The sequence below is a fragment of the Teleopsis dalmanni genome, chromosome 2 (assembly GCF_002237135.1).
Source record: "Teleopsis dalmanni isolate 2A chromosome 2, ASM223713v2, whole genome shotgun sequence".
Classification (NCBI taxonomy): domain Eukaryota; kingdom Metazoa; phylum Arthropoda; class Insecta; order Diptera; family Diopsidae; genus Teleopsis; species Teleopsis dalmanni.
In genome coordinates this window covers 6,017,145-6,041,446 of record NC_051847.1, presented here as the reverse complement: position 1 = coordinate 6,041,446, position 24,302 = coordinate 6,017,145, and the positions used below count along the sequence as shown (strand labels likewise).

Sequence of the window (24,302 nt, the reverse complement as noted above, 5' to 3'; positions counted from 1 at the left end):
GTAATATAAAATATACATTCATCGTGTATAAATAGTACACGATGGAAATCAGTTTATGTTTAATAAGTTATGTTAAGAAAATTAAGTTAACAATATTATACGAAAAACATAGAAAAATGTTTTGTCTATGTCTATGTTTTTGGTTATAACTGCGTTAAATCGACACGAAAAAGAATTGGACTTAACTACTGAAATGGAGTCTGATACTTCACATTTTATTTATATATATATTCAGTCCTTTAACTCCTAGAAGGAGCATAGTTCCGCTATTATTTATTGCGGTTTCGTTAATCAGTTGATTTAAGATTGGCGGGTGATTGCTATAAATTCAAAACAAACAGCAACTAATGGCAGCACAGTGAACTCACAATAACTACAACAAAAATGGCGAACAAAAGCCTTTTAAAAAATTTAATTTATTTATGTGATAATAATTCAACAGATTTGTTTTGTTGTTAACAATATCCGACTATTTATTAAAATTTATGTTATAGTCAAATAGTTTAAAAAGTTCTATTAAATAAATAAAATATTCGATATTACTTAACACTCGCACAAAAATTTAAATTGAGTTCTTCATTTGCATTAACTTCTAATCTGTCAGATTATGAAGAAAATCCGGCAAAGTATTTTGATTATGATCAGACATATTAATGTGGGATTCCATTTACACTCACTAGTCCCATGCATGGAGAATGCATAATTGCAAGGCATCGCGCCCTCATCGGATTGACAAGAACAAACTTTCACATCTAAGCCTGTAAATGTTCTGATATCAACGCATTCCGTACTTTCATAAATCTCTTCTCGGATATCTCTACGATTACAGCCGTATCCTATTATTCCAACTGTAGCATAAAATAAAATAGTTAGTATGAGAAATAAATTAGATACATTGCTTATAAATATATTTTCATAATTTTTTGAAAAAACACTTTTTTTCTGTTGATAAATGTTAGGACGAGACAAGCGTTCTCAGTCGGTAGATCACAATACCCAAAGTCGGAAATAAAAAGGTAAAACAAAGAGGTGGAAAAGTGAAGACAAGAGGACAAACAAAGATTAGTTTCCCTAATAAGTCTGAAGAGATCAGGTAAGAGGAGAGCATGGACATTATGTACACATCATAATCCAACAGTCGTGGTGTGATTCTTTCAAATGCTAAAAAATAACATAAAATATACTCCAAGTATTCCGAATCTTTAAGACTGCACTGTTATATCGGTTCTGTGATAATTCAAATCGTAGCCATGTGTTGTCAACTAGTTTTGTGTCACTTGATTTCACCGATCCGTACCTTGGAGTCCTTTCTCTTTCGTTGTGAGAGAAATTTTGATAATTTCCTGTTATGTTCTTACACATAATATTACGTTCACTTTACAAGATTACATTTTGCTTCATTTCTCTTGTAAACGTAGCTCAGAAACTCATTGACCCACAATGGACTCCTAGCAAAGCCCTCATTGGCCATGTAATCAGTCAATTTATTCCCAACGGCACTGCAGTGTCCCATAGCCCATATAAAAAGTAGTTTATTATGTTCTCAACACAGTTTAATTTCATCTTATATTCAGTGATCATCTCTGAAAAGATGGCAGGATTAACAAGAACCTTTAGTGCAGCTTGACTGTTGCAAAAAACGCCATTGTGTTATATACAATTTTTTCTATATAATTAGCAAATCAGATTATTTTATCAAGAAGAAGGTCGTTATTCTTCCGATAGGAAAAAGAAAAGAATTTTCATAGATTTTATCGTCCAAGTATCCACCACTATTTCCACTATATCCACTATTTTACTTCCATTCTTCTATAAATTATTAAGTAATTTATAAGAAATTTATCAAAAAGACATATTAAATAATTCAGATTTGGATATGCTAACAATATAATATCAGCCTAATATCTGTCGTATACAAGGCTCAGATATTCATAATGCAAAAAATTTAAGAAAAAACTTCCGAACATGGCATTAACACCCAACAACTTTTTACTGTATCGCGTATGCAGGACAAAGTCTCAACACAATATCCCTCCAAAGCTAACACGTCTTTGCTAAATGAGGTTAAACAATGCTTGTAGATCCGTTAAAGTAGCTTCAAATCGCAAAAGATGATTGTTTATTCTGAGATTTTTTATCTTTTCAATTTTGTCATGGTCGGAACATTTGTTCATCGAAATTGCACAATAGTTTACAAGTGTTTCCAGCTTCCTGTCTATGCTAACGACACCAACATATTGAGTGTATCAAGTGTGATATAACTGATTAATGCCAGTATATGTCGGTTACAGACAAAATGGAAGTCAGTCGAACGCTCATCTGTTTGCTGGAGTGCAGAATTCTTAATTGTGATCTTGGTACCTCCGTTTAACAGCCACGATGTTAGTTTGAAGAGATGTCTACGAACCACTACTGCAAATAGGTGCAACTATGGCCAAATAAGGTGTACTCTCTCTCTCTCGATCCACAAAACCCGCACTTCATATGTCGCTCATCATAACTTCTATATGAGGAAAAAGTATACATGTTATTACAAATTAAGAAGCATTCTAGTAAAGTAAGATCTTTGATCCTATATGAGTTGGTGATGTCTACCGCATATACTTGAACCAAAAGCTGAACAAGATTTATTACTACATTGATATTGTTCACTGAATTAATATATGGTTCGGATATGTCTTAAGTATAGTAGGTAATAATCTATTAAAAAATATTTTTTAAGTGGCAGTCAGAGAAGTAATTAAGCTGAATGAACACTAATCGAACTTAATTAGCAAGACTGTGGTTGGCGTGTACACATCAGATATAGCAGATTACCATTTTTTTATTTGGAAACCTTAGTAAATAACTAAAAATAAATAATTTTAATGAAATTAATTTAAATTTACCTTTCTTATTTTCAGACAATATGCTCTTAACACAAACCATACCACGCTCCATGGGACATGTAATTTCTTTAGGATTATTTTTATAAGATTCCCACAATTTTTTTGTGTTTGGTGGTTTACCATTGTCTAAAATATATGGAATTCGAATATAAAATATATTTTTAATATGTAATCAAATTAAATTTAAATCAAACTAAGGACGTGTGCGAGTTGATAAATAACTAAATGTGTGCAGTGCAAAAAATCCCAAAAAATCTCCCATTTGGTTTAGCATCAACTTAGCCTAACTCGCACACTTCCTAAGTTGCATTCTAAATGAGGGAAATTCTAAGATGAGCCGATAATGTAGTGATGTGTCGATACATGTTGATAAATGGCTAAATGTGTGCAGTGCAAAAAATCCCAAAAAATCTCCCATTTGGTTTAGCATCAACTTAGCCTAACTCGCACACGTCCTTAGTCTAACTCGCACACATCCTATATACTGTTGATAGGATTATTAAACGTCTAGTAACAGACTAGACTAGTAACATTTGTTGAGATGAAAAATTTATTTGTAAAAAGTCTTTTAAAATTTAAAAAACAAACTTCAAAAATGTGTGTCGTGAATTATAAATAATTGATTTATATAAATAATAAATAAAACATATAAAATATATAACTTTTTATTTTATTCATAAATTCTCATAGACTATGAAAAAATTCGAATGATCACGAATGATCGAATGATTTACATACCTGTCACTATTAATGGGCCATCGCAATACATATCATATATTGGAGTAGTTGAGCAGGTTATAGATTTATTCCTTACCTCTTTGATCCAAGAGAAATGAAAACAAAGAGGATCTGACAAATAAGTTTTAACGACCGTAATTAAAATTTAATAAATAAAGTGTAAAAGATGATTTATGTACAAACAACTCACCCTCCGCTTGCAGAACAATAAGTCCGACACACAACAGGTAACCCAGAAAAATCACTTTATACATAATTCACAATTCACTTCGATATTAACTGACGAAGGGTTTAATATAATTTTTTTGCTTTAAAGATACTTTCACATTCAAAAATTTCAAATTTTCTGCTTCACTTCTTCTTACAAACAATAACGATAACAATAACTATAAAACTCTAAATAAAATTTATATTTCATTTATTTCAAAATTTGATAACAATTTCACACGTAACTCAAAAAAAAAGCTCAAACATATTTATTAAAGAAATATTTGACAGTTTTTCTAATTTTAAAGATGTTTGCGTACTAAAGACTTTTCAAGTTCAATTCTCAATAACAGTTTCTGCATTAGCACTTCACTTCTTCCCACAATCAATTACTATAAAATCCTAAATATAAATTTGATTATGTGACAAGATTTATGGTCCCAATACTGATATAAAACATTTATCATATATGATATATATGATGTGATAAACAGAAGACAAACTGATGTTTTTAGAGGAGACGTAGAATTGCTCGATCTTCTAATAATTATCTGATTTATGTTTTGGAATATATGAATAAAAATCAATAAAAATGATATACTTCGATTGTAATTTTATTGTGGGGTAAGTTAACTTTTGACATACAGCGTAAGCAACACCTTACAGGAAAATATAGACCTCTTGGTGGAATACTTCCAGATATGGAAGATTAAAATTAGAATGTACGTGGTAATCTGCCAAAGAGTGCCATAAGTGTCCCAATATCAATTGGGTCTGTACCTTAAAGGGAACAACCATTATATATATAAAACATTTGTATCGCTCATTATATACCTTCTCAAGCCACCTCTAATAATTGCATCCACATTCAGTGAATGCACTTTATGCGGATTCTTAGATATAAGTTCACACAACTCATTCCAAAGTTGATGATTTGATTTACCAAATTTTGAAGCAAAATTTTCGTTATCTACAATCGTAGCTAACTGCTGAGCCGCATCATCTAATTTACCCACTTCAGATAAATATTCAATATATTCCTCAGCTTCATCTGGGCATAATTTTAAGTATCGCCTATAAACTCGCACCGCAGTTTCGGGTATGTCAAACTGACGTACAAACTTCAGATACAGTGGCCAGATACGATGATACTGCGTTATGGGTAGCGCACGTAAGGCGCGATCAATAACGTATCTGGTACGTGTTATTCGACATTGCAAAGTCATAAAAGTACCATAATCCATCCAAATGCGTGGCATTTTATGCATAAAAACCAATGCGCGTTCAAACGTATTATTGACTTCTTCATACATAGGGTCGTTCAATGGACGTCCACGTACATGTTTTGTAACAGCCAGGCAATTTCTTAAATACTCGTTTATACATTATATTAACACCGTTGTTGAGTGCTTTAGCTTTGTGGTCAATATGTTTCAACCAGTGCATTATGCAGGATCTTTTCCTCATACGGCACATCCTCTTTTGGCTGAAATGTAAACAGAAAATAATACACTTGTTGTGAAAAATTAAATTAACGTACTTACGATATCAACGATAGTTTCATTTTTAAAGTTGGCATCAAGCACAAAAATTAGTTAAATAATTATGGTGCCACTTCTTCTGAACAGCTGATTTATAATAGTTAGCGGCATGACAGTAGCACAGTTTGAATGAGCAGTTTAAAAAGCACTGAGCTCATAAGAACAGAACAACAGTGTTATAAATGATATATTTTGTAAAAATTGAGTTTCATGTAATTATTTACACTTGTACACCAATACGGGACTCACACAAGGGTTTTAATTATCATTTTGTAAGGATGGATATTTGTACAAATTGCTGCCCTACATAATAACATTATGAATTTTTATTAAATTATTTGGTTTATTTATTATTTTTTGTAAATAATAAATGTTTGATATATTATTTTCATTTTCAAGATCATTAGAATAAAGTTGCGCAAAATTGTTCCACGCATCTTTCATTGAAAAATCAAGGGAAGAAGTTTTGAAACGTTGCAGCTAACATGCACAACACAGGCCTCAAGAAGAGGTTGATATTTACGGCAGTGCCGTTACTTGGCATGGCAATGCAAGAATTAAAACAAAAAATGCATTAACCTTTCAACTTGCAAAAAATCACACTTTGTCAAAACATCGAATCTAGCACTAACTATAATCTTGTAATTATATAATACATAGCATTTTTTTAATTTGATAGAATACAAAGTCGTATTAGAGAAGTCTTAGAGAAGAATATTGATTAAGTTTTCATATACAATTCTATTTAATTGTTTTTGCTAAAACTTTAATCTTTAAAAATATATATATGTATGTAGTAAATTATATTTATTCTGGATATGGATATTTTTTTTACATTTCACAATTATCTAAAATTTTTAAATTCAGGAATTATAAATTTAAAAAACTTATACATCACAAGTAACAATCCATTTGTTTTTTATGCGTTCATAGAAACCACAATGTTTGGAGAAGCTGTTGTCGGGCACGTACACAAATTTTTGAAAGACACTCGAAATACAGGTAACAGAAAATATGCACTCATAATATGTATAAATTGAATAGAAAATTTCACTGTAAAAATTGTGAGCAAGTAAGTGAATATGTTTTTGTGAATCGGAAATTTTAACTTTATTGAAATTAATACATAAAATGTTTTTAGATCTGCAACTGATCACAATGCATATGTGTAACAAATATATATAAAATCTGTGTGAATGGATTGATGCAATAATTAAAAGCTGAATTTTAAGGTAACAACAATACATATATATTGTATTGTTATTATTATTAATGATATTATTCAAAAATTTTTTAAACAACGTGCTTAAATTCACAATTGTCAATATATATAACTTTTTTTTTTATTTTTCAGTCGTCACGTCAAAACTTTTTAAAGTAAATATAGTGATACTACGTAATCCTTATACTATAGAAATCCTCCTGATAAAGGCAAAACCAAATATGCCGTATAGAAAAAACTAAACGACTTAAAGTTGTGTACGAGTTCGAGTAAATTAAGGTAAAGTAAATTAAAATTTCCTACGGATTTTTTGCACTACACTTATGTAAATATTTATTTATTTATTTAATTAAAGCGCTTATTTATTATTTTTGGTTAAAAGTTTTCAAATTTATTTATTTATTTATTCAATATCTTATAAAATTTTCACAATGCTAAAACCTAACTTATATATTATTTACCCTTCTCGAAGTTCTGGTAAATACCAACATTCACTGCCATACCGACATAATTTACTATTTCCCTGAATTTACCATCAATTTTTATTTTGTCTTTATTATTATTATTTTTAATATAATAAATTATTAAAGTTTTGGTTTTAAATTATTTTTTTGTTTAATGTTAAAACAGAATATAACAAAGTGCAAAAACTTGCATTTGTAATTTTGCAATTTTTTTAAATTTTATAAACAAAACTCCGAGCTGGCAGCACTTCGTCGTTGGTTTGTCATATGTTGCAAATGAAAACAATTTTTTTGTCTCATCTACGCACACATTGCAAATCGTGAGTATTTATTTGCAATTGAAGAACGGAAAATTTTCACTTTAACCAGAATTTTGATACAAGCAGTTTCGCGCTTAACAATAAAGAGTTTAACGGTTCTACAGTAAAAAGTTCGTGATTTCTTTGAGTAAAAAATTAAAATTAAATTTTTTTTTAGTTTATCAAAATAAATTCATTTTTAAAGAAAATAAAGTGAAAATGCAATGAGACACGTTAGTGGAGTTGTGTTAAGCAGTGAGCATAAAAAGTTTTGTAATTTTTGAAGCAATAATTTAACCCTTTTGTGGAAAATGAACTCTGACTCATTTCATGTTTGCAAAAATTTAAAAAAAACCAACAAAACTCGTACGCATTAAAAGATTCAAAATAAATTTGTTGGATACAATTTGCATGATTTGCTCTCTCCGCAACGAGTAGAGGAAAAACGTTTTTATTTATTTTCTTTTGGCAACTTGTAAGTATAAGAAATGGAAAAGAAAAAAAATTTAATACATAAATGACAATAAAAGTGTTTATTCATATTCATATTCTAAATAGTTCTTATCAACGAATGCCGACGTAACAAGTTCCTTACCTTTCCCACATTTCTTCCATTACACAAGCAAAAACCATTCTAATTAGCTTAAAAATATTTTTAATTATTACATGGAAATCCCTCTGTGGCGAATCGACTCTCAGCGGTTTTATCTTTTCCTAGCCATTTCCACATTTCGCTGCCATTTGTTCTGCCTCGTTTTTCCTATTTTTGGCCATAAAAAATATTCCGCAACAACGTTTTGGCCGTGTTTCTTTTTTTCTTTTAGCATTTAGTATTTAATGTCTCTTCTGTTGTGATGTGCACAATATAATTTTATGTATTTTTGTTGAAAAATATTGATTTTTCTAGCATTTTTCCGGCTTTTCGGAAAATGTTAGTTTCTCTTCCTCAAACGTCACGTGCGAAAATCTTATTAGAATACGGCATGACGTGTTGCTGTTGTGCACCAAGCACATAAGACCAGTGAAAATGGAAAACAAACCTGCCTCAGCACCCGTAGCTCATCTCTGGGGTAGAAGTGCTTTATGTGTACTCAAATCATTTGCTTGTCGAACTCATTATTACGATAAAAACGATTATTGATTATTAGCGACCAACTATTAATTTCTTAAGTATTCAATTTCACGTATCGAATTTATTTTATTTCCATAGAAATATTGTAATTTATATATAACGAAATCTTGTCATAGAAGCATGGATGCATAATAAAATAATAAGAAATCAATTAAAAAGTTTTCTCCTAACCCTAAATCCCTGCAACTGTTAATGTTAATATCATCAATAGAGACGATATCTAGTATCGTTCTGCTATCAACTCTCAACGCCAATAGATAAAGATAAATATGATAAAGTAGTATGATATAATAGTATGATATAGTATAATAGATAAAGTATATGTTTTAGACCACACTAATATCTTAAATCATCTCATTTTCCGATTGAGACAATATATCAAAGATAAGAATACTCTCATCGTCTTTAAGCAACTATCTGTAGTCACAGAGAATAACTAGCAAATTCAGCAAATCTAACTAGGTAAATCCAGAGATACCTAGTATATGTTATGTGACTTCTGGCACCATCCTATTGAAACTACAAATTTTCCATATTCATGTCTTCAATTTCATCCAAAAAAATGCAATTAGAATTGACGAAATGTTGCAAATCTTTGTAATATTCAAAAAGTGTTGGCCTATTAAATTCCAGATCATATATATAGTTACTTCTGGAGTATGCATTAGCCTTTTGTGAGGTCCTCGTGGATTTTAAACGCTCCAGGTATCCCAGGTTTATTTGTTGACATACAGTATCTAACACGAAAAACATTAGTCTTAGATTTTTTAACAACCGCTAAACGAAGTTCATAGATACCTTAGATGAGAGTTATATTTGGAATATGTACGGATAGGTAAATTTCATTCTTTTCTTTCTGTTGCATTCTCTAGTTTTACTTTTACTATAGATATGCAATGAATTTCGCCCATTGATTCCTTAAAACCGACTAAAGCATCAATAAAGCATCGATGCCATTGTGATTCTTTTAGCATCGATACCACTATAAACTGCTGGGCATATTTCGAAATGTGGCTAGAATTAATGTCAATGAATATCAAGAGTTTATTGAAGAGTGAATTTATTGTTTTTCATTTAATTTATAGATTGAAAATTTAAAAGAATAGCAAAGTATTTGATGTATTATATATCTTTTACTGCTAATTAATTAATTATTTTTAATTTAATGATTTTTGTTATTAACAAATTTGATTTGGTTTATATGAAGTGTCATATTTTTCACCCAATTAATTTATTATTTTTGATTGATTTTAGCTTTTTACAAATTTGATTTGATTTGTCTGACTTAATCAATTTATTTAATGATGTGTAGAAATGTTTTTCTTTGCTAATTGGTTCTCAAATTAGAACCGTACTATGTTTCTTTTATAATTTCAAGTTACTAAATAGTTCTCGTTATCTTTTGTAATATAAAGGAATGCTGGAATTTATATCTTCCTAAATTGTCAAAGAACTTAAGTCAGATATTGAAAATGTTTTCATAACTAAGTAAAATCACTTTTGTGTTAATATACCAACCCTTCACTTTTAAATTTTCAATAGTTCATTTATATGAGATACTTTTTTATTTCTTATTATCTACTTACATAAATATTTTTTTTATACAAATAAAATTTCTATATACTTCTGTAATACACAAAACAACATTGTTATTGTTGCAAGTTTATTGTTTCCTATTTACTAGTACCAATCAATATTAACATTACACAGTGAATAAGAAAAAATTAATAACTGGCGAATAAGAAAGCTATTAGGCTTGAAAATTTCTATTGAAAACCTCAATGTAAACATTTTCAATGTTAAAAAAGTTTTAAGTTCTAAAAGATTTCAATATTTCATAAATTATTTAGTTTTACAAATTAAATTATATGATATATAAATATTATGCACGATTCACGATTCAGGATGTTTCGAAGCAAAAGTAAATGCATTCGCTCCTGCAAACCGACCAAAAAGGGGAAAGCTTCCGTCAAATATCGATCTAGCATTCAACAATTATTGTTTTCAACGTAATTATGACGACCGACGACCGGCGTGAAGCGACCATGACAACCGCTTCCCAAACACTTTCCTTTCCTTTCCGTGTCGTGGCTGAACTCAATCAAACTTGTCACATGAAACCAACGTTCCATACGCATAGCACAAATTGTTGCCAACTTGCATTAACCCATTAAGTACTAGGCAATTTCAGACTTCAAATTTAACGGTGAAATTTTCATAGTTAATAGTAAAATGAAACAAAGCTTAAGTAAATGAGAAAAGTTTGATATTTATTTAAAATATATAAAATATTCTTTGAATATTAAAAAATATTCAAAACTGGCCGAATTGTGGTCCGAAATGGGTTAATTAACCAATATGGAAAAACAATAGTTCACATAACAACTACAAAGTCAAAATAGTCAACTGAATCCAACTTAGCAATGCATCGTTACGTCGAGCAGCAAACCTAACAGCCAACAATTTTGCCTTCATTGCAACACTGAACACACCAACTGCGCTGCACAAGTTGCAGCCTGAAATGAGCTGTTAGCAGCAGAGCAGTTTGCAGTTTGCAAAGATGCACGTACGCATCTGCTCGGTTGCCTTCTGCTCCTATCATTCTCGCATTTTCCCTTATCAAACTCAGGGCCAATCACATACATACGAACATCCTCCCCAACCCAAATTCATGTATGCACATTGTATTGTTGTTGGATTGCAAAAGCTTCCACATTTTGCATTTCGCATTTTGCTCAACATTTTCTTCATTGATTATTTTTCATAAAACTTTTACTTTGCAACTTTCATTCCAGAATTTTCCGGTAAAGTCGGCAGAGTCTGCAAACAGTAACACGGCGTTCAACTTTAAAAATTTTGTGAAAATCAGGAAAAAGATTTTATTTTATTAGAAGTGCAATAAATAAATAAAAGAAAAAACAAGAAAACAAAGCTTCAAAATGTCTCGTTTAAGTAATTTGTTTAATAATTTTAAAATGTCAAATTTAAAGACTAAAAATTTTATGTGATATTCACCATTTGAGGCTGACGCAACGGAGAAAAATGTATAAACAGTAAAAAAAGTTCCAGATTTAATATTAGAATTATCGATAAAAGTTTCTCAGTGAAACACACAAAAAAAAGAATTATAAACTCATTAAAAAGATTTTAGGTAAAAAAATCTTTGTAAATTACGTTTTAAACTAAAACAAATACGGAAAAGTGTCCAAGTCTACACCAGCTTTCAGTTTTAAAGAAAGTCTACAAGAAAATCAGGGGTACATGCAAGCAGTATTTAAACTACTTAATTTTCATAAAATCGAGTAAATATTATTAAATATCGAATAATTATATCCTCGTGAAATATTAGTTAAAAATATAAAAAATTTGATTTGTAATTCCAACTACATTATCAATAGGTTTCATACGGTCCGGTCAAGTCATATAGGATAAGTAAAATCATCGAAAATAGTTTCAAGTAAAGAAAAAGTTATTAAAGTGAAATAAAATTCGAAATAAAAATCAATTGATTAAAAATTCATTAAATATTTGACAAATTCAGATTAGAGCTATAGACTCACCAATATTTTGTTTCGTTCCGTGATATTCGGTTAGAAATAAAAGTACTTTTAAATTCTGCATTGAATTTTCCAACACAACACTAATTTTCACAAAACTTCGTTACTGCCTAATGGCAAGTTCGTTCAATAAAACGAGACACAGGCGCAGATTGGCTGCGATCTCGTTCCTATCGAATATTTCATTAGATGGCACACATAGGGATACTAAACTTGGAGCAACAATTGGCATCTGTGGAGCAGGTGCAAGCTATAACGCAACGGCAAAGGGATTACAGGGCAACGCAACAACTGACGGCTGCAACGACGGTACTTACCACGCTCAACAGAAATATCATCATAATACCACATCATCATATCCATATCAACAGCAGCAACATTTCCAACAACGTCATTATCATCAACAGCATTTTCCCGATAATCAATATAACAAACAGCAGCAACAACAGAAATCACAACAAAATGGTAACAGCTATATTGGGAGAGTTGGGCCAACATCAGCGTCCAGTACTTTATTCACTGGGTGCGATGATGCGAATATGGACATACTTGGTGGTAGTGGAGATAGTGCAGGTAGTGTCGATGGTGATGGGCATTTTAGTGAAATTGAGAATATGGGTCAACACTTGATAAATACTCAATATGGCAACGCTAGAGGCGATGTTGGTATTAAAGCAAAAACAGCAGCAGCCGATAAATCACTTACGGCAATGTTGGCAACAGGTTCTATGGCGGAGAAGCGCAATGCTAAGCGACCGCAAGCTAATGGTCGACATCAAGGCAATCAGAATTGCAAACAAACTTCTTCTGGCCTAATGGGCAGTGGCAATAATAGTTATAATAGAAATTATCAACAACAACAGCATAATCATCAGATCGCTGGTGGTAGTGGCGGCTCGGGTGCTGAAAGTGGCAGCGATTCTGATAGCATGAAGATACCAATGAAGGTATCCAACTTTGGAACTGGTATATTGATGCCATTGCGAGAAAGGTAAGTTGAATTGCAATCATTAGGAAATCATAGAATGTTGTCTAGACAATTTTCATTCACTTGAATTACTTCATTTTTATTTTATATAATTTAATGATTATGTTGTTGAATTAAGTGATGATTTTAGATAAATAATCTTTCTTTAAAACAAATAATTCTTGAGAATTCTTACTATTATCTGGCAATACTTAGTTATCTTAGTAATCTTAGTTATCTTAGGATGATAATTGCTAATCTCACTTTTTTATTTATTTATTCTTTTATTCTTAAAGTATTTTAATAACTATATATATATAATAATCATATTACAGCAATAGAACAGATTTTTTCATGGCTGCTGTCTTTGATTTTATCGTTAAATTGAAAATGTTAACTTTTTTCGATTTAATATTCAATAGTTATTCTTACTCAGATTAAAATATATCCATGCGCTATTTTGTTGTAAACTTCTGCTTCAAATAATGTCTGTTTATAATGTGTGTTCAACTGACACTATACTCCTCATGATATTCCATTTACGTAGTTTGGTTTCGTTACTTGAACTCGACCATTGTCATACTTCCTCAATTGCTCTTCCTCTCTGCTTACGTCTCACAATTTTTTTCTGTCAACTTTCATCGAAACCATTCTACCTTCTGCATATATCTCATTATCCATTTATAGTGGTGTATATAGTTGAGAACAGGTTTGAACACATAAAAAAACTCCCATCTCCCCTAAAATAGTCCTACTATGTTAATAAGTTCTTAATAAGATTATAATCAGATATTCTTATATGTTAAGTCCAAATATCTCTTGATATTTAGGAAAACTAGATATGTTATGAATCATTAATATATGTATATTGCTTTTTTCTAAATAAGGTAAATTTTTCATTTGAAAACTGCTCAGCTTCTGTTTACATACCTAAACACTTGTTCGCAGTCCGAGAGCGACTCAAGTAGTTTTAATTGTAAAATCCGCAATTCTATTTAAAGTATCTCTAATTGAATTTTTCAGCTTCTGTTGCAATTTAATTAAGCCAATTTATTTTGACGGCAATTAAGAATTCATTTCAAAAGTGCAAGACGTTTCATGTATGTTTTCTGGTGGCAGACCTGCGAGTGAATGTTTACTACAACTACTAAATCGGATATGACTACTTGTGTGAGTCACATTTTCCAAAAGTATTTAATTTAGCAACTTATGTTTGTATCTGATATCTGGTATCTTGCGTTTGTTAAACACGTCATAAGTTGTTTCCAAAACATTTGCAAAATTACTTCACTCCTATATGACAATATTAGTTAGTTTTAGTTGCAAAGAAGAATGAATAAATCATAATTGAATTCATAAAATTTGTAGGAATTTATTTAGCTTGGTTACGTTTTTCATGCCTCAGGTTTTATTTTTACAACTAATTTCACTGTCTCTGACGCTATATCGCGTATCTATTTTAATTATTTGCAATTTTTGGTATTTTGCCAAAATATTGTGTCTTATTTCAAAAAAAGTTATGTTCAAATTGTGAAATTTGTTTCTTCGCTCAAATAATACAGTCACGTTTTGCTAGGCTGTTTTATAAAATAATCTATCCGACCTTTGTATCTGTGTTCCTTTATCAATTAAAATGTTCCCAAGACAAAAACATAATTCAGATGATGTCAAGGGTTTAGAGACCGTATGAGTAATTTATAATAGTTTTAAATCTATTATAAATCAAGAAATTTTTTACCTTAAAATCACAACAAATCCTTGCAAACATATGCCCATAGTTTATTGCTGGTCAGACATGTCAGTTCTCATAAGCAATCTATTTGGCGTTTGTATCTGTGATCCTTCATCTGTCGAAATGTTCAGTGACAATTTGTAACTTCTCATAACGGCTGATTGGTTGTAATAATTGATCAACAAATACTTCTTCTCTTCACATAATAAGCAATTTTAATACTAAATTAATACTAAATAATACTAAATAAGGTTTTAAATACTAAATTCCTCAAAAAGAACCACTGTAGATAAACTATATTTAAGAATATATATATGTATGGTTTTAAGTAGTTTAACAAATGTTTTACTTTTACTGATGAGGAACCTGACAGAGACAGAGATAATCATGAGACAGAGACACACTCTGATGTGCAGATACTATCATAGGTGTCATACATCTGCGCTCAGCTTATGGTACATCTGTAGCATTATGCAATCCAGTAACGGTAAACATAAAAAATATTTAAACATTATTTAATATTAATATGAAAATGACTATCAATGTTAAAATACTTTTACAATTAATATTGCCGTCTTTTTGTCGGTCTTATATTTGAAAACCATTGTGTTGTTAAACACATCTGTGGATGATTGAAATGATTAGAAGTTTCAAAGCCCTGCATTGTCTTAATATGTTATTGTAATATTGTTTTTTTTAAAGCATGCAATATATATATAACCTTTAAATAAATTTTACATATGGCAAGACCATTTGCAACTACCCATATCTATCTTCTTCTCTGTAAGATATTCTCTTCTTAAAAATTTGAATTAAATCAATTATAATGTTTGTCGCAGACACTCTTTTTTACGTGTTGTTATGTGTTGTGGTGTTGTGCAAAAATCATAAATAAATTGAACCAATTTATTACAATTTGTTCAATTGAGTGGCGGGCACAACTGTTAGTGAATGGTCGGTTCCCAGCTCGTAATCAATTGAAGTGTGCCAGGCACATTGCTTACGTTCGCTAAAATAATTATGAATTAAATTAAGCATATATAAAAATTTTAAAATACTCGTATTTATATTCGAGGTGGATAATATTATACAATAATTACAAGTACTACTATCATCTAGATTACCCATGATATATCATTGCGCTGACAATAATTGCAGAAACACCGTGGATAAACACGATTAGTCACCGTTTTTAATTTGACAGGCACAAGTTCTAAGCCTGTCACTTGCAGTTCAAACAAATTATACATATACGGACTATAAACTAATTAAATTCGATTATTCCCTAAGACCACTGATGATGAGTACTTGGCAATACTCAAAACAGTGTTGTATGGTCAGCAAAATTTCAATAAATTAAATAAATGTTTGTCCTTGTCCTTTCTTTGCTATTCGAGTCCGTCTAACTTTTATATAGTTTTTTTTATTTCTATTTAAATGACCAATTAGCCCGCAAATGAATTATTATAAAATTAAATTACATTAATTAATTTACAAAAAAAAACTATGGAATATTTATATATATTTGGAGGAAATAATATATGTATTATATGCTGTCTTTGATGTTATTGCTCCTAATGGTTTGGTCAAAAATATTCAATTATAATTCTAATATATCGTATATATGTGTATTGTATATAGATATGTACGTATATGAAATATGTAATAATATTAATTTATAAACATTTTAAATAAATTTAAATTGTGTGAATCCACTCGAACACTTACTCTCTTTTAAGTTAAGATACATATAAAATCATTACGTCCTCGTCACGTGACGTGACGAGACGAGACATAGTGTGCATATGTATTCATGGTTGATTCGAACCAATGTGACAAATGAGGAATGTGTGAAAAATTAATTTTTTTTATGTGAAAAATATAAATTCTGCTTTCTCAATGCAATGCAAATTTATCTTTACGCCCCTAATTTTCCTATAATTAGAATTTCTGCTTTAATAACAAAATTACATTTTCAATGTTTACAAAAGTATTAACTTCAATTACTAATTTTAAAAGAAACACATTTGAATGTAGAAATAATAAATAAAATTAAATTTACAAATATTATAAAAAAAATGCATTTAGTTTATTCAACAACGCAAAACCATAAAATTATGCAAAAATATGTGTTAATTTTTTTTTTAATTATTATTTAAAACAAAACGCACTCAGTAATTGTAAACGATTACTGAATTGTTAATAGAAGTATTGTGCATAAATGCAGTTGCAACAATAGCAACTGCAACTGCAAATACAACAAACACAGGCCAATAAAATTATTGGCAGCCGCAACTTTACTCTACTCTCTGCTTTGGGTCTTTAAACCTCCTTGAACTCAGTGCAATAGAAAAACTGAAACGAATGCGGCCTTAAAAGCTTTAAAGCTTTTGTGCGTAACCTTAAAGCTCAACGTTACGAGAGAGACAGCGGAATAAATGCAATTGCGGCCACAGCCACAGTGGGGTGGCGCCGGCTACTGGCTACTATAAGCGCACATGCAATGTGCAATGTGCAATGCAATGCAATGCGCTCTCCCACAAGTGGAGAAAAAACTTTTTATAATCAAAGCTACTGCGAACGCGTTGTGTTGAACTTCATTGACTTTAGTTTTTTAATTTCTATTCTATTTTTATTGTTTCTTCCAACTGCTTCGCGTTATTTGCTATACACACATTTACACGCTGCAACTATTGCTGCGGATATTCATACACACTTTATGTTTGACAAACTGACCTTGTTTTTCTCTATACGACTTTCGCGTAAGTTCTGTCTTTTTATATTAATTTTGTTGTTTATTTTATTTTTGATTTTCTCAATACAATGAATTTTTTTCTCCCAAAAACTGTTTACCCGTCTTTTGCATAGTCAAAAAAGTGTTTGTTGTTGTTGTTGTTGTTGGCGGTGCAGCAATTATTGCAAACAATGCACTCGTAGAGTCAACAGTCTTTGTCATGCATTTTTGAGTCTTTAAAAAACTTTTTGTATGGAATTTAAATCTTATACACATACATACACATGTATATGTATAATTATTGTAAATAACATACAGTAATCCCCCCTATAACGCGTTTTCGTATTACGCGATTTCAATCCCCCGTATAACACGAGCATTCCCCCATATAACCCGGGGATTTATACAGTTCATAAATAGCTTAGCGTACCTTTGCACATGTGTATAGGGGGTTATACGGGAATACCTCTATAACGCGGAACCAATCTACAGCGTTATATGGAGGATTACTGTACTTGCTATGATTTCCCTGCGGAGAGGGGAAAAGAATACTCCCGCGGTTAGGATGGCCTGTCGTAAGAGGCGACTAATATCCCCCAGTGCCAATCTGACACTTATGCAAGAAGTGTAAATGGTAGTGACTTGTGGGCGGCAACTTGCGAGATTTGACCAGAGATAATACTATCTGGTACTTCGGGGGTCAGTGGCCCGACAGCTTCGGCTGTGCTGACCATTGGCGTTGGACTCGAAGTGGTTGTGGTTAATACCCAAAGTCACGCGGGAAGAATGTTTTGCTTGTCATTCATTCGCCGTGGTGTGCGTTTCAAACCGGGTACTGTGACCCAAAGATCAGCAGAGGTAGTTGGTAGGCCTCGCATCTTACCAAGGTGGAAGTTATAACTTGCATGAATTTCTTCATTGGTACCGGCGGAATAAGGAAAGCTATTCCAATGGGGCGTTGATTGACGCTTAAATTAATACGTGTGTTAAGAGCACCGTGGTGTTAAGCCATCAAGGCAGAAAATCACGTAAAAAAAAACACAGGATGGATGTACATGCTATGAGCAAAGAATTATATAGGTACATACATACATATATAAGAGTGCGGAGTTTAGAAATTTGATTTACTCTTTTCTACACTTACATAAATTATATGAAAAACTTACTGACGTAGGCGACACATTTTCCATATAAAATTTATTTAAGAACAAGTATAGCTAACCAAAACAGACATTCTATAACCAAATTAAGTGTAATTTTTATTCTGGTTTCAGTCTTGAAACTCAAGATTTCCTCGATGAGCAGTGCATTACTGAAGGGTTTTATTAGATATAATATAAAAATTAAAAGTTATAGCTAGTCTAGCTAATGAAATTAAACATTGCTTTAAGAACGGACTCTAAACATAATTAACATACTATAATCAAAGTCGGTTATTAATCGTTGAAATTTAATATCTGCCAGATAAACTGATTAATTGGAATTTTTTCTTCTTAGATACAAAAAAGTAAACATGCATTTTTAATTAAAAATTTCTTTTTTAATTATAGTTGTATTTATGTACTTTTTCACAGTAGCAACAACCTTTTTTGGGTGCAATAGTCAATATAAAATTCCATAAACAAATCATCAGTCATGCATGAATCCTAATCAGTTAGTTAAACTCTATCTCCGAAGATGCTTTTAAGTATTTGCGATATTCGTTAAACATTAGTAACACCTTTTAAATATTATGCAAATATATTTTTATGTGCAAAGAAGAAGCTGCAGAAGAGAAAACCTCAAGTGAAAGAGTTGGTGAGATTTTGAAGATTTCTCAACCATTACTATATGCAAATTATATATAACCAAGAAAACCTATTCCAAATCCTAAAAACGCTTGAAAACCAAACCAAAAAAAAAAACAAATAAATATTTTTCAAATTTGTGAAATTTTTAATGTTTAATTAATGTATGCAGATTTATTGGCTGTAAATTTTGATTTTGGGTAATGAGAAGTCTATCCTTCAGAAATTTCATTGCAAATTATTTTAAATAAAAAACGAAAATAAACTGAATACGTTACGTTGACAGGCAGACGTGGTTATAAACAATTCATTCGATTTTTGTTTAAAATCGCAAGTGCTTTCTTCGTGTTTTTATCTTATAGAATTTTTCATTTTCATTAAAATTTATTTATTTCACTTCTACGTTTATTTAATTCATTTAACTTTATCATATGAAATATAGTATTCTTTCATCGTTTGAGCAAATTTACATTTCTTCGGTGTCACAATTCATTTCATAATTTTCTTAATTCTGTTTTTATATTCTGATTACTTTTCAAGGCTGCTGTATTCATGTAAATAGGGAAAGTAAGATACGATATTGAGAGTTAGTTTATGGAAAAGCAAAACTTGTTTACTTTTATAGTATAGATCTTGAAAAACGCTCATGCCAAACCACCAAATCACTTAATCACCGGAAAAAAAATGCAGCTGATTGATCTTAAAAACTTTTCGTGGTCCTATACAGTTATTGGACGGATAAGAAACTGTTTAATAGATTGATATGTCGATTAGATACTTACTTCTCTGAACAACTAATATCTGACTCCGATCCGGAGTAAATATTGATCATCGGCTCTGTCACTGCCCAATTAACACCAGGCATTTTTTATTTGCTATATATTATAATTTTCTTTAATAACCATCTGTCATATTTAATATGTGTGTGGTTTTCGGATCCAGAATACAGGTATCTAACCAAAATTCTGATATTCGTACAATTAGCAAGTGTCTCAAAGTTTTTCTATAGTGTTTCAATGTGCACTCTCCTTATAGCCTAAGTGTGGTGGTATACCATAAGACAGATTGTTACTACCATTTAACTATCTATCGACTCCAAGTAGTCGTTTTAACTGATTAAAAAGATGTATCTTAAAAATGTACAGACTCAAAGATCAATTAACTGATATGAAATTATTACTTTAAAAAGGCATTTATACCAAGATATCCTAATGTGTTGAGCCTATGGCAAAAGTATAGGCAAGTGTTGTCTGTTCAGATAGTTTTATACAACAATAACAACGCGCTGTTATTTATTCTCATGTGGACTTTAGTGTGGAGGTCCGTTACTTTAACCTAACTTAATCTAATAGGTTCGTTTTGCTCTTCTCATCAATAATATATTTACTCGTATTCCGAATATGTGAATTTCTATCTATAGTTTATTTATAATGTGTAAAAGTTTATTTGAACAATTAAGTATATAACTTTATTTTTAAATTTGTTTATATATCTAATTGTGAACTCAAGTTTTTGTACATTATAAATATTATATATAAAGAGGGTATTGAATAGATACCTATATCGTTTATATCATCTGTTTTGGTCTCTTTGTTCATTATACTGTAAAAGTTAAAAAATTTCTGTGTTGCCTTTCAAAGTACACCAACTTTGGGATGAATTTCTTGATATAGTAGTAGATGTCTATTTTAAAATTATTAAACAAAGCTTTGAGATAACTTTGAGAACTAAAATGTTTTTCAAAATCTTGTAACCTGTGACAATAAATTAGTTTATTAATCAGGTTTCTGCAGAAAACCATTTTTAAAATATTGAGAATTTCTATAAAAACCTTTTTTTATGGAATGTTATTTGTTTACTATTTCTTCAATATTTCATTAAATTGCATTGTGTTGTTGACATAAACATAAAATTGTAGTAAACATTTTTCTCATAAGTGCCATTTAGGGTTCAGTAATGCGATTCCATTAGAAATCTTCCCACACTTTTTAAGTGCACAAATTTCTGAAGCTCGTCATTCATTCATTTAAGAATGCAAAATAATTGACTTTAATGTATCAAATAAAAAATGTGCATAGTGTACAAATTATTAGTAACATCCACAATATACATATGAAGGTATATTCAAAAAATACGAATACTCCGAAAAACATAAGAAACGGAGCCAAGCCGACTGCCCTGAATGAAAAATCTAGCAGTTAAGAAAATTTGAAATATTGAGTGCCGCGCACTTTAAAGTAAACAAAGAGTTTTATTACTTTATTTATTGCAGTGTATTCGTAGTGAAGGCGTAGGATTCATTATTCATTGAAGCTTAATACTATTGTTGTTAATCCGAATTTATGCGAATTTTAAACTGATCAAAATAAACAAGCTTAATCCACAGTAAGAGCGCGCTAAATACAACTAAGGGATTATAATAAAATAAAACTGCGCAAAAGTTTTAATTCGTTAAACTCGGCATTTGCTGGCTCAGCAAATTCCATCCGTTTTAACTCAGAACAATAATCAAAATATTTTGCAATTTCCTGTGGGAACCTTCCATACAAATATCGAAAGAAAAAATGAACCGAGTGCGAAAAAAACTTCAAAATCAAAACAATTTTTTATAAAAAACAAAAAAACAAGCTGCCTTCGTTATAAGAAATTGTGTTATTCAATGCCCGGGCATAAAAGTGTATTCCATTCATTCATAGTTGAGCTCGTAACATAAATAATCAACATCCAGAAGAAGTGGAGAAAAATTTCCTACAAAAGCGTAAACAATTTTTTCTTATGCGAATATGCGAACTGTAATTGAGGTTTGGTCTTTTCTTCAGATACGCGTAACATATGCAAAAATTTAGAAATTACGTCACTTCGTTATTATTTATTTATTTTTTTTTTTTTTGGTCACTTAATGTGTTTTTTATGAAACTGTTTTGATATTAATTCGCATCTGGCGTTTTTAATATTTTTTTCAAATTTATTTCTTCTACTACCTGAGCGTATCTCGTTTTATTATTGTGATTATTCGAAGCAATGTGGAAAGCTGAATGCTTATGGTCTTAACTGCAGTGTACCCTTTCCTAACGCTTTAATTCAAGGACAACCGGTAGTAACTCTTAAGCTGTGCACAAACGTTGCACGTGTGCATGCAACAGGCTTAACTTGACCAAGACCTTGAAAGATTCTTCTCATATGTTGCATATCTCCAGAGATGCCAACTTCATAGCAATTTAATGCAAATACTTACATATAAGTTACTACATATATATACGCTTATGTGATTTGAAGATATATTAGAAAAGTATTACAGATATTCATATACTACCGTCTCAATATACCGAAAAAGTTGAAATCAATTACATTTCCAGTACCATCAGTTATAATCTATTAAATGAACTGCAGGCCCGTAGTATAAACCAGCGTTTCTCAATCTAAAAACCGTCAAGAGCAATATTCAATGCGTTTTAGAAAGATCGCTATGTGCTTAAATTAAACATCAGTAGCAGTGACGATTCCCCTATTTCTTTCCAGCTACTGGAGCTACTGAAAACTCCATTGAAATTATTTGGAGCTACAAGTTTTGGATGCTAAACTCCGTCCCTGATATTGGAGTGAACAATCTCATTTAATGATTGTTAAATTGTGATACACATCTTGCATAAATAGTGTGTTTTATCACAAACTAACTTTAAGGATCTGTACTATCTCTTTTGGTATTTCGACTAATCTATTACGTCTATACATGGTCTCGGTTAGCCAAAACTATGTACCACCGTTCTACCTACAGGGACCTCTAATATATTCAATGTGTTTTGCAAAGACCGGTAAAACTATCTCCAAAAAAAATACTATTGTTAAGGCGGAAACTGCAATGTTTTGCGACCTGGCGTATTAATTGGGCAGACCGACGATTAAGAAACCATCATCAGAACATTAGAGTTTGCCAACACAACCTATATTTGCATTACTTTTCTAAAGTTATTTTTCAAACTTTATTGTAGCAAGAATGTAAAAAACCAGGGAAATACTATTGGCGCGCTACTACATCATCCTCTGGAGCGCAGATTCTTCCTGAGTGACAGATTCTCTCATAAGTGACAGAAATTTAATCATGCTATTGTGATTGTTGCGCTCATATCGGAGCCAGAACGGGACTACTACCTGGGAATTCATATATGGTATTCATCTGATATCAGGCATACCTCAAAAAGATTGTCGTTTAAAAGGCTGAATATTATCTGTTCAAGCATTGATTCTTTGCACAGATTCCAGAAGGTAACTCCAGATGCTTGTTTTGTTCTATTCTTATCAGTAATGAAATTGCACCTATCCATATAAATTCTTATTTTTTATCCCCAATAATTGAACCTAATAACATTATTTCTTATACGTAATCGAAACATCTAAACTACATATTACGTATTATGTGTATCAGATTCAATTTATATAAGATTAGATAAGGCAAATTAAAGAAATCCTTTCAAAATTAAGATTTTGTAATGAACACATATATTGACAATTACTAGCGTTATTACGGTAGATCCTAATTATTACAACAGGTGTAATTCTATGATAATCGGCAAATCGTTATTTTATAGCATATATATGTGCTAAATAAATATATTTTTTGGTCGAACCAAACTGTGGCAACCATAAAGGAATGCAATAGCCACATTTTTTCATTCTCTCTTTGATGTTCTTTATTTCAATGTCAGGGCTTTGAAAAAAAACGCATCCCAGTTGTTCGTTTATTTTTCGTTTCTGACTAAAAAGTGGGTAACCTTGAATTTTGTGCATTCTGCAGTTTTAAGCTTGAAACCTCAGAGAACAGGTTCTTGAATTTTATTTTGAATGCAGGATGTGAGATCCTTTCATTGCATTTGAAGCTAACAAGCAGGTGGAACTGAATTGGGACTGAGTGAATTAAAAAAAATTTCTCAAATTTAATGTTTATTTTTTTTTTACCTTTTGAAAGAGTAGTTTTACTTTTGCTTAGTTGAAGCTCTTTTTAATTTTTTTTTTTTTTGCCGTAAAGACCACAAGCCG

General features: G+C 30.8%; 3 protein-coding genes across 3 annotated transcripts in view; 1 reads left to right on the top strand and 2 right to left on the bottom strand.

Moving 5' to 3' along the window:
• Nucleotides 1-538: 538 nt before the first annotated feature.
• LOC119682536 lies at nt 539-3,997 on the bottom strand. Its single transcript, XM_038096000.1, has 4 exons — nt 3,817-3,997; nt 3,627-3,737; nt 2,889-3,014; nt 539-848 (listed from the first exon to the last, which is right to left on the bottom strand). Exons 1-4 carry the CDS (start codon nt 3,878-3,880, stop codon nt 601-603), a joined length of 549 nt encoding a protein of 182 aa, XP_037951928.1. The 5' UTR covers nt 3,881-3,997; the 3' UTR covers nt 539-600.
• Nucleotides 3,998-4,369: 372 nt separating this feature from the next.
• LOC119683631 (pre-mRNA-splicing factor syf1 homolog) lies at nt 4,370-5,466 on the bottom strand. The gene is made up of 3 exons (XM_038097418.1): nt 5,378-5,466; nt 4,668-5,319; nt 4,370-4,613 (listed from the first exon to the last, which is right to left on the bottom strand). Exons 2-3 carry the CDS (start codon nt 5,144-5,146, stop codon nt 4,598-4,600), a joined length of 495 nt encoding a protein of 164 aa, XP_037953346.1. The 5' UTR covers nt 5,147-5,319; nt 5,378-5,466; the 3' UTR covers nt 4,370-4,597.
• Nucleotides 5,467-7,208: 1,742 nt separating this feature from the next.
• The window catches only part of LOC119678908 (CDK5 and ABL1 enzyme substrate 1-like), a gene marked incomplete at its 3' end in the record, with an annotated part of 144,170 nt that continues 127,076 nt past the window's right edge, over nt 7,209-24,302 (top strand). Inside the window, 2 exon segments of the mRNA XM_038090996.1 lie at nt 7,209-7,834; nt 11,287-13,039. Of these exon segments, the coding sequence (XP_037946924.1) occupies nt 12,162-13,039 (878 nt within the window).

Bases quoted from the DNA above. Each gene is read 5' to 3' on its own strand.
- LOC119682536 (XM_038096000.1), bottom strand. From the start codon at position 3,880: ATGTATAAAGTGATTTTTCTGGGTTACCTGTTGTGTGTCGGACTTATT. The intron at 3,015-3,626 runs GTATGTAAATCA...CATATATTTTAG, and splicing joins TGGCCCATTAATAGTGACAG to ACAATGGTAAACCACCAAAC. The intron at 849-2,888 runs GTAAATTTAAAT...TTTATGCTACAG, and splicing joins ATTGTCTGAAAATAAGAAAG to TTGGAATAATAGGATACGGC.
- LOC119683631 (XM_038097418.1), bottom strand. From the start codon at position 5,146: ATGTATGAAGAAGTCAATAATACGTTTGAACGCGCATTGGTTTTTATG.